The sequence below is a fragment of the Periplaneta americana genome, chromosome 11 (genome assembly GCF_040183065.1).
Source record: "Periplaneta americana isolate PAMFEO1 chromosome 11, P.americana_PAMFEO1_priV1, whole genome shotgun sequence".
NCBI classification, from domain to species: domain Eukaryota; kingdom Metazoa; phylum Arthropoda; class Insecta; order Blattodea; family Blattidae; genus Periplaneta; species Periplaneta americana.
Genome location: NC_091127.1, coordinates 162049984 through 162062114, shown reverse-complemented (window position 1 = coordinate 162062114; position 12131 = coordinate 162049984). Strand labels below are relative to the sequence as shown.

Below are 12131 nucleotides of genomic sequence, written 5' to 3'. Positions count from 1 at the left end.
GGCAATGTAGCAAAAAAATAAAGTTCCAGAAACAGCAATCAAAGGGAGTGTGATTTAATAATCCAGAGCGCAGGAACTTTAAAAATGGCGTCTCAACATCCAATAAGAGCACAGATATCCACAAAAGTTATACAATGTACGTATTCCACACACATCACAGAGTATTTTAAAGAAAAATTTGGTTTTGAAAAAAAAAATGAAGTTCCGGAAACAACAAACAAAGGGCGGTATGATTTAAAAATCCAGAGAGCAGGAAGTTTAAAAATGGCGTTTCAACATCCGATAAGGGCACAAATACCCACAAAATATCATACAATATATTCCACACATATCACAGAGTATTTTAAGGAAAAAATCTTATTTTTCGAAAATTTACTCATTTTTCACCAAAAAATACCATCCTCTTCCCTTAATCAACCAGATTCCTCGGAACCTGTCCCCTGCACGGACTGATCGTCGCCTCAAGAGGAAAAGACACACTGATTTGTTGATGCTTTGAGGAACGTTAATGGACGTCACCCTCTCCACAAGTCTCATATTGTTGAAATGTTGATTATTTAAGCACAATTGATAGTACCAATGTACAAAAATTGTCAAATAAAATTTAAAAAATGTAATTTTCTTAGATGTAGTAATAGTTATTTTAACTATTGTTACAAAAATTGAAGTGATTTTGAATATTAGTTTGGTTTTAACTGTTAAACAAGTAAATTAATTGAAAGCAATAATTAAAGCAAATATCATTTTACTCATTTAATTTTTATGTATTGTTTCAATATGTTTATTTAAGATTGTTTAATTATCTATTTAATGAATATGCCAATATCAGTCAATATTAATGTACTACACGAGAAATTTTAAATATTGTATATACGCTTCAAGATGCTTAAATAGGCGAAAACGTTAGCAACATATTATTAAATTCAATGAATTATTTGTATGTTTAAATATTTGTTGTTGTTTTTTTTTTAATATTGATAAGTCATTTTGACAGATACTCATTCAATAAATATTCTAACACCACTTGGATTTTTCGTGTGGGAATTTGTTAAGGACCAGGTCTACAGGACACCAGTACGTGATTTGGAAGACTTACAGGAAACAATTTATGCTGCTGTCAACAATGTCACACTACAGATGCTTCATAATACATGGCTCGAGGTAGAATACCGGCGGTCAGACACATAACGAAACTAATTGTGGTAAAGAGTTAAAACTGAGAAGTTTTTTTTTTTAACCTTATGTCCCATAAACCTCAACATGGCTTCAATTAGTGGCACGGGAAATGTCCAGTCGGTATAAAAATATAGAGGTGCCATTTGAAATTTCAAAGTGGGGGGGGTGAGAGGTGAAATCTAAAATGCAATTAAGCCTGGTTTCAGAATTTCCCCTCAATATCTAAATTGACATGTTTCTGATTTAAATTGAACTCAATTTAAATAATTAGTTACTTAGACTGGGAAGTTTTGAAATGAAATACATATATACATACATAAATACAGGCACATTATTTTATTTTTACTTCAATTTTTATTGTACCTGAATTTTTTAACGTACTTCACCTCCACCCCTTCTACTAAGTAAACTTCCACCCGTCCTTCACACAGAACCAAGACGCATATGTAGTCAAAGTCGTCATACGCTCATAGTCAAAGCTCGGAACTTGGGGACTTGTGTCTTTGAACGTGGCTAAGCGACCGGACTTCAATGTCAACAAACTCCCGCTTCCAGCACAGAGGTACTGTCAGGTCTGCTATAAAAGTGGTTCCTGGCTGGAACAACATAATGATAATATTATGGCAGGTTGAAACAAGTAATTTTATAGCATATATATATATATATATATATATATATATATATATATATATATATATATATAAACATGGAAAATATATCAAATTTACAGTTCTGCTCTGTATATTTTATTACAGTGTATGACTACATACATTCGAATATTTTTCGAACCCATACCTTCTTCGTCTGTTAGTTAAACATGATTTGAAACGAAAGAAACTTATTTCCACGTCACATGAAGTGACGGGAGCAAAATTAAATTTTTTATTTTATTTATTTTAACTAGCTACCTACTGAATACAAATTACATTTATAAAACAAAAATGTTTCTAGCCACTACCGTAAGAGCCAGGCTCGTGTACGGTGTGGTCTTAGTCAATAATATAACATAAAATTTACAAGGACACTTTACTAAATACTGTAAGTAACTTAATTCAAACCAATAAATACAATACAAGAGCAAGAATAAAGAAGAAAGAGAAAAAGAGAGAAAAATACACATTTAATATAAATTGGCAATTCGACAGAAGCCAGTGATATTCAATAAAAACAAGAACATAGTAGACAGAAATAAAAGGTAAAAAATACATTTGTTAATATTATATTATATCGTGGATAATTTTACAAATTTATTTTTTAAAAGCTTCAATTTAAAAAAATTTCAAATTTGGAAAATGGTTTGTAATTGTATTATAAAGTCTTAGGCCGAAATAAAGTATTGAATGTTTTCACTGTCACTGTTTCCTGTTCGATTTTCAGTAGTTGCTAGCTGATCTCGTATCTGAGAAAGATAAGTATCCTAAGTTTGTCTCGAAAATAGTTTTCAATTTCTATGTCACTACTAGGGAAGGTTCCACTACGACTTGATCCATGGCTATGGACAAATTTTCCACCGATTTAAGGGACTTCAATGTATTTCAATGAATGCCCGTTTCCAATCTCTAGTTTGTGTTTGACACAAGTTACAAAATATAAACTCTCCATTCGAAGAAAATAATGTATCGCCTCAGAATTCCTCCACGAAATTCTGTACCTAAATTTTAAGAAATATATTTTCAAACGTATATAATACCCATTCGAATAATACGTATTTTCTTATTTTCAAACAGACCGTTTACCTCTAATTAATTATCTGAATGTCATTGGCTTCGACACGACACAGTTTCCTCTTCCGTCTTCCTGTCATTCGATGTGACCACTTTCTTAGTACGTACGACTGTCCCTGAGCACTTGCAGCGTGAGCTTTGTGTACGTTGTACCTGTAACCTTACTCATCCACACGACACACAAGTCCCCAAGTTCCGAGCTTTGCTCATAGTATACAGTACCAAGTGAGTATAGTACGTTCCAGAAATATGGTCGCATTTTCCAGTGAATAAAGTGCATTCATTATTGAATCATATTTTCGCACATGTGGGTTACGTCGCTTCCCGATTTCCCCCACCCGTTTCTGCTGGCCCCTCTGTAAAGGCTAGTGGCAGAGCTGTATTAGCTTTTTTCTGAAAACATTTGCTCTTAGGAATTGGACATGTACGTAACATTATAAAGAGATTCAAATCATTTAAATAAAATGCTCTAGTTTAGTGAGTAACTTTCAATTGATGTCCCCCCCCCTTTTCTACGACTCTGCGACATAACCACTTGGACGGACAGTAGATAGCATGTCTGGGTAAATTTATCTGTGCGGATCGGACAGAAGTGAAGATTGAAAAGATTGAATTTACAGTACGTAAGGTATTCTGTTATAGAGTAGATACAGAATTACTTCAACAGACGCAAGATTATGGCCCACAATGTCGACTGATTTCTTTGCATTATTTCTTTTGGGTTTACTGTAAAACAGTTTTGTTTGCTAAATATGCTACAACAATAGAATAATTAAAGAATTACATTTTAGAAACAATATATTAAATTTCAGAAAATATGATTAAAAACGTTTTCGATAATATGCACAAAATAACTGAGGCCTGTATCGAAATGAACGTTCATCATTTTCAAACATTTCTTTAAAATATCCACAACAATATTATTATTATTATTATTATTATTATTATTATTATTATTATTATTATTATTATTATTATTATTATTATTATATGCCTAATAAATGATGTTTTTAAAAACTTATTTTTTTCTGAAGGATAGGCCATTTGGATGGGTAAGTCAGGAGCAAGCTGTTTTCAGCAGAGTGAAGGTTGATTGAATGATTTCATCAATATTTGGCTTTACTATCACTTTTCCAGGAGTGTCCTTGTTGTAACAAAACTGTTTGTGTATCGATATCTTGGAACTCTCCTTTTGGTCTTTAGGAACACCTCTACCAGGGGTTTCGTCTGAGTTAGTAAGCTTCTTGTATGAATGAAGCCATCATGTTTTGAAACTTCAGATATCTTGGGAGGTAACGCTATGAATAGTAAAACGATTTGTTTTACTGGCTTTTCGTATAAGCTCCATATATTCCTCTGGAGTGTCACGGTGAATACGAGTGACCACGAACAGAGAAATTGTGGGTGATACTGTCAAATCCCCCTTTGTCACAGAGGTTCATCAAAAATAGAACAAGTGTGAAAGAGAAAATCTACCCGCAGTTTACTGCAGAAACCGCCAAGTGGTGTCGCTTGACTGGTTTCTGATCTAAACACGAAAGTCAACATAATGCCTCATCATTACAGGAGGACGGCATCTGACTATTTTCAGCACTAACATGTACGTATACCCTCACAGAACATTATGCCGCCATTAACTCATTTTTTCTTGTTTTGGCGCTTGACTGGTTTCTGAACCAAGCGATTCAATTACCTTAAACAGAAGGATTCTTCTCTGCAGTGGCAGATTAATCACAGCATAAATGTAGTCAATATATAGAGCCGCAAGTTTCGGGGAAGCAAGTGGCCGTAGCATAAGGCGAGTTCCGAAATAGCAGAAAAAGGTCCCAGTTGAAGTAGTTTTCAGCGTTGTAACATAAACCATGCTCTTTTTAACTCTCGAATTTCCGCGACACAAACATTACGTTACAAGTTTTAAGCTCAGAAATTTACTGCTGAACCATGGGGGTGGAAATTTGCACGTTATATGGCAAATTCATCGTTTTATAAGGCGTTCGCCTGCCTTGCATTGGCAATATATAGCATTTTGTAAACATAGTGGTGTAAAATAAAACGCATGACCTTTATTAATTCGTCTTCAAACGAGTTACCAAAGCCTCCCTCGTCAATACTCGCCATTTCAATATATTTCATTGCAAATTTATCCTGTCAAGAAAACTAAATAATATAACACCAGAAGCTTAGCTTAACTTCTCTTTTCTTCATTTCATTATTGAAAAATAAATTATTGTTGCTCATTTATTTATTATTTTTTATTTGGTTATTTAACGCCGCTGTATCAACTATTAGGTTGTTTAGCGTCGATGGTATTGATGATAGCGAGATAGTATTTGGCGAGATGAGGCCGAGGATTCGCCATAGATTACCTGACATTCGTCTTACGGTTGGGGAAAACCTCGGAAAAACCCAACCAGCTAATCAGTCCAAGCGGGGATCGAATCCGCGCCCGACCACAACTCCGGATCGATAGACAAGATAGTGTCTTAGCCGACTGAGCTACGCCGGTGGCTCTCTCATTATTAATTTACTGGTATTTAACGCAACCTTTTTCACCCCATGTTTTTGAATTTATAAGAACGCACATTTTATAAACTTTTATGCTCGACCATGCCGAAATGTAGTAATTATACACCTGGTAGCAGTCCTTTAATGCATGTCATTAAAGTACACCTACTCATTAAAGTACAGGTGTTCAGCCAATGACAAGTCAGCTTACAGGTGGTCAGCCAATGACAAGTCACCTTTGTACCGTTATGAAACCGCAAGTATCGATTATTCTCGGATATGCAAACGAAAGAGAATTAGCGAAAAGTCACGGAGGCTGGAAATCCAATACTGTCGCAGAAGGTTATGTTCTGTTACTATAATAATTAGCGTTAATTGTAAATAATATTCAAATAAATTCAATTTGTCATCTCGTTTTTCAATGTCTAATTTAATTTCAATGTTATATCAAAGTTAATATTTAGTTTACTCTGTAGGTTCTTATAGGCTATCAAGGTCAATGTGGACATCTGTTCCTAGGAAAAAAATCAATACTTTCGCGTCTGCGCACATCTCACAATTTACGAGGTATTGCTCAAGGTCAGTTAAATACAAATAAAATTAATAATTTGAAGTTAGAAATATGGTCGAGCATAAAAAGTCGTATGAAACTCGCCTATAATGGTAATTAAGAAGCTCGTATGAAAATTATGAAACTCGCTTGGGCTCGTTTCATAAACATCCATACTCGCTTCTTAATTACTATCATTATCGACGAGCCCTGCATTCTCTTGTTCTCTTATTTCAAATTCTGCGCACCGCTACCCCAATCTATTTGGCTTCTCGTTTTCAAAATTTATCCGCATATCATCAGCTAAGTACAAGATCTCATCATAACAATTTACTCATTATACCCTACCACAAGACATCTTTATATTCTTCATCCTATACAGTTTCAGTTGCTAGAAATTGGAACTCGCTTCCGAGTGATATAAGGGGTTGTTGGACAATAACTTCATTTGGGTCAAAATTACATAAATTCTTACTTAACAGATGAATTGCTGATTAATATTTGTTACTTATAATGAAACTAACATCTGTCCATTCTTATTATTATTATTATCTTTAATTTCTCTAAATAGATTTACAAAACCTCTAATGGCAATTACATTAATATTCTCATTATAGAAATAGAAATATATATATTCTCCCTGTAACATAGTCCTAGTAAGCTTATATTAAATTAATTTTCATCATTTTACTAGCTATCTCAAATATTAAATTAATTATAATTCATTGAATTAAATTAGCTCATAAATTAAGTTACTACTTTACCTTATAGATTTATCTAAATTTAAATAAATGTGTAGTGAAGAATATTGCTGGAGAATCTTTTAAGTGTAGTGAAAATATTTGTAATTTAAATTTATGTATTGTATTGATTAAGGCTGGTTGAGTGGAAGAGAAGGCCTTATGGCCTTAACTCTGCCAGCGAAAATAAAACATTATTATTATTATTATTATTATTATTATTATTATTATTATTATTATTATTATTATTATTATTATAGGCTCGTTGCGTATTCTACTATTACTGAATAGAGCATAAAACAAAACATGCATGATGCGCGATTTTATTTTAGTGCGACTGGTGGGGGGAGGGTTCCCAATCGTGGCTGACCTAAGACCCTCACTACTTCCGTCCACGTCGATTTGTCTTGCAAGTATTGATTTGGTCATTACGTTTAATTGTTTCTGTAGGGAATTTGGCTCTTAAGAGATGGAATAGATGAAAATTTTGTAGTTTTTTCGTCCAAAATCACGTTTTTTTTTTTTTTTTGTAGAAAATGGGCTGTAGTGCCTACTTTACACTTTGACGAGATTTTAGAACCTTACGACGGTTTTGTCATGAATTACGTCCTCTTTAAAAAGGCTGCGCTCATTAAGTATAAAACATACACAAATTTAAGTATTTTTTTTTGCTCTTTTCTTTTGTCCACATCTCTGCATTCACATTGCTAAGGAATCCACAAACATTATGCTACAAAGTTAGAAAATTTTACTGCATGTTCTTTAACGTATACTTCTCAAAGATATGTTGGCATTAAAAAAAATAATAATAATTTTTAATAAAAAATAAAACGCGTGCTTACAGTCTAATCTGTTACGAGAATAATATTAACCGGAGTTAATACATAGAGATTGTGCAAGGCATTGGTGTGATTATAGACAGTCGTGTGGTTTATAGACCAAGTGAAGCGTATTCTACGTGTCAAAAATTAGTGTTGACCTGGGGATAGATAAACGCTCCAGACCGTACCTTCTAGGCCGTTGTTACTGACCATAAACCCTTGACCTGGAGACAGTGCAAATTGATCCCAGTTAGAGAATTCTGAGATGACGTCATCTATTAGAAAAATATCAGTACGATGTACCGAGACATCATTTTGTTTTTACCAACATTTTTAATATTAACTTGGCTACTGTATATCTTTGGATTAACGGTTGAGAACCAGAAAGACCGCAATTTGATGATTCTGTAGTATAAAATACAAACAAATCACTTTACTAGGTATAGGAGAGAAGAAGAGTAGTGCAATCATTTATGTGAATTAGCAACTATTACGATTTTGAGTTTGATAATTTTCATTAGGATTTTATTTAATCAAAAAACAGTACAGTATTAACAATAAATGTTTTTACTCACTAACTGAACTATCCAGGCGGATACATTCATTATGCAATATATAGCAGCCTACAGCCTACACTGTCTACAGCACATTAGCATACAATATGGCGTTGTTAGCAGAAGAGGAGATGATGCTAAGGAATATGCTGCAAGAGCTAAATGACAGCTGTGAGCAGTATGGAATGAAGATATATACCAACAGGAAGAAGATCATAGTCATATGAAGAAAAGTAAAGAAGATAAACTTGTGAATTCTAAATGAGGCAGTAGAGCAAGTGGACAGCTTCAAATACTTAGGGTGTACTATAAGCAGTAACATGAGCTGCTGCCAAGAAGTCAAAAGGAGAATAGTAATGGCAAAGGAAGCTTTTAACAGAAAAAGGAGCATCTTCTGCGGACCTCTGGAAAAAGAACAAAGGAAGAGACTAGTGAAGTGCTTTGTGTGGAATGTAACATTGTATGGTGTAGAAACATGGACATTACGACGAAGTGAAGAGAAGCGAATAGAAGCATATGAAATGTGGATATGGAAAAGGATGGAACGTGTGAAATGGACAGACAGAATAAGATACGAAGCTGTGTTGGAAAGAGTGGATGAAGAAAGAATGATGCTGAAACTGATCAGAAAGAGGGAAAAGAATTGGCTGGGTCACTGGTTGAGAAGAAACTGCGTACTAAATGATGCACTGAAAGGAATGGTGAACGGGAGAGTTCGGTGCACAAGAAGATTTCAGATGAAAGACGACATTAAGATATAAGATCATATGAGGAGACAAAGAGGAAAACAGAAAATATTAAAGACTGGAGAATGCTGGGTTTGCAGTGAAAGACCTGCCTTTGGGCAGAACACTATGGCACACAACTGGCAAACTTGGAGCTTGACTGGTTTCTGAAATAAACGATTCAATTGACAGATAAAACATTCAACTAGTGAGTAACAACCGAATCGTCTCAATAGATTTGTTCCAGCACGTTCGGGAATCGATTCTGAACTGCCTCCTCATGCGCAGTAGCTCAGTGTGTTCCAACAAGACTGGAACTGATTCCAAACCGATACTGAACTCCCAGATCCATTTTCCAACAAGCTTTAGAACTCGTTCCGAACGAGTGAAATTGGTCGATCGTGAGTGATTTGCAAGGTGAGTGATATAGTTTATGACAAATTAAGTTCGGAAGATGATTATAATTTTAATATGGGAAGAAACTCCGAAGGCCGTGAGAGAACAGTTCAAGAAACGTTCGAACAACGTAAAATCCCGAACTCGTTCTGACACCGTACACAACAGGCGCATGCGTCGAAAGAAGTTCGGTATTAGTTCTGAGTTTCTTGCTGGAACAAACCCATTGTTTTGGCTGTGATGTGCTTAGTTAATAATGCATTTTCACAATAGAGCCTATGTTGTGCGTTGCCTGGAAACGTTCCTCAAATTACAACAGGAAAGATGTGGACCGCAAAAGTTATTGCACGTACGCTAGCGAGATCTTGGTCGAATACAGGGACCGCAACTAAAGTGGCGGTCACCGGAGGGGCCACAATTGGAGCTTACCTCCTATACAATAAAAATAAAGAAAAACCGCCCCTCCGGGATGTTACAAAACTGTATGTAATAAAACCGGACAAAAACGGAAATAGCCCCCCAGGCACAAGCGGACAAGGACCTGGCAAAAAACCTGCCACTGCCACGAAAGATAAAAGGAAACCTGGGAGTGGCAGCTCAAAAGAAGACCCTAGAGCAACTGACAGTGATAATTCCGAAACCAAGAATAAGGAACCTGAGAAAGACAACAAAACCAAGAATAAGGAACCTGAACAAGATGACCACAAAACCAAGGGCAAGAAACCTGAAAAAGATGACCAGAAAAGGAAAGATAAGAAACCTGAAAAAGATGATAACAAAACCACGGATCAGGAACACGAAATAGATGACGACACCAATGATAAGGAACCCGAGAAAGATGAACAGGAAACCAAAGATAATGAACCTGAGAAAAATGACAAAGAAGAGACGACAATAGAACCAGAGGAAGATTATCACAGACATGTAACTTTCGCAGATCCTCTCGTAGAAATCCTGGGAGAAGAGCCACCACCACCACCTCCATCCGAAGAGAGCCCACCACCAGAAGCCCCAGCCCAAGAGGAGCCTCGCAACTCCTACGAGAGGCTCCTCGACGAAGTGTGCCGAATGTTCGGCACACGGAGAAGTTAACCCGGTAAGTGCAAGACCCTCTTTTGTAATTGAATCCCTCCTTTCCAAAAGAGCTTCAGTCCATCTTTTCGAAAAACGACTTTACTGTTGGAATTGGCGGTTTACAGGTCGGCGCATCATTTTACAACAAAAGAATTTCAGTCTAGTTGATAGTTATATGTGAAATGTGGGTGTAGAAATGTTGTTCTATTACAAATGGACGTCAGTCCTGAACTGTGGCCCGTTTGGAAAAAAAGAAATTATTGCCAACCAAGATTTACCTATGGGATTGGATTGATAATTGAAGAGTCCACTGCAAGAATGATGGATGTCACTTTCTTGTCGAAAATGAACCAAGACTGTCAATGCATAGCTTAAAATATATAGAATGTACATAGAGAGTTATATGGCATTAACACTGATAGTCATTGTCCAGTAATGATCGGAAAATCACAGTTAAGCTTTGACCGCTATGCATTTCAAACTTTCAATTGCTTCTGCTCCGTAAAGGACGGTAAATCCTCGTGAATGACTCTGTATATAAATGTATTTTAATGACAATTATTTATTTCCACTGCAAGTACATATAAAACATATGCACTGAGATATTTTAAATCCTGTTTTACTTGATCATGTTATTAAGTTAAGGACCGAAAATATCATATTACTATATTGTTTTATAATTAATGTTTACATATTATGAAATATGCTAATATGAAGTATTTAATATAAATCATGATGTATGACTTGAGGCTTTCCCGGCGTTTGATGTGGAAAAACTCTTCTTGGGTTGTCAGCCACGTGAGTTGCAGATTTGTTTCCAAGCTTTCGATGGCTAGCTCTACCATCATCTTCAGGGAATTAAGTCATAACCGGAAGATGTTGGCAGAGCTAGCCATCGAAAGCTTGGAAGCAAATCTCCAACTCACCTGGCTGAGAACCCGAGAAGAGTTATTCTATAAACCATGATAATTTTAACGTGTTCTCACCATGGTGCTAACAGTATCTGGTATGTCAAAAGACTTCAAGCCTGTGCAATTATATCGCAATTGACCGTACTTCATTATTTTCCAGATCCTCGTCCTCGCCGCCCTCCTGCTGCTCGCCACTACCACCATGGCCGGAGTCGCCCCCTTAGCTCTGCCATACGCCGTCGCCCCCTTCGGAAGCTCCTACACCGCACATTCGATCATTCACGCCCTCGCCGCCCTTGTCGCCGTTCCTGCTGCCGCCCCTGTCGCCGTTCCTGCTGCCCCTGTCGCCGTTCCTGCCGCCCCTGTCGCCGTTCCTGCTGCCCCTGTCGCCGTTCCTGCTGCCGCCCCTGTCGCCGTTCCTGCTGCCCCTGTCGCCGTTCCTGCTGCCCCTGTCGCCGTTCCTGCTGCCCCTGTCGCCGTTCCTGCTACCCCTGTCGCCGTTCCTGCTGCCCCTGTCGCCGTTCCTGCTGCCCCTGTCGCCGTTCCTGCTGTCCCTGTCGCCGTTCCTGCTGCCCCTGTCGCCGTTCCTGCTGCCCCTGTCGCCGTTCCTGCTACCCCTGTCGCCGTTCCTGCTACCCCTGTCGCCGTTCCTGTTGCCGCCCCCTTGATTGCCGCTGCTCCAGCTGTCTACGCCCCACATGTTGCTGCTCCTGCCGCCTACTTTGGTTAAAAAACCACGCCACATGGAGTGGCGACCATCTTACAAGCAACTATGTGAGGACAATACCTGGACGACAGTCGAAAAACCAGACGAGACATTCTGCCTCGTGGGTTTAGAACAATAAATTTAAAGTGCTTTATTTTACACACAAGTGTATAAGTGAATGTACAAACAGATCTTCTATTTGTATTTAAATCCGACAAGCAATAAAGTCTGAAGATGAGAAATAAGAAA

The 12131-nt window shown here is 37.1% G+C and overlaps 1 protein-coding gene across 1 annotated transcript; it reads left to right on the top strand.

The window, feature by feature from the left end:
- Nucleotides 1–9987: 9987 nt before the first annotated feature.
- LOC138709525 (calphotin-like) lies at nt 9988–12131 on the top strand. The gene is made up of 2 exons (XM_069840349.1): nt 9988–10287; nt 11337–12131. The coding sequence occupies exon 2, from the start codon at nt 11379–11381 to the stop codon at nt 11904–11906; it is 528 nt and encodes a 175-aa protein (XP_069696450.1). The 5' UTR covers nt 9988–10287; nt 11337–11378; the 3' UTR covers nt 11907–12131.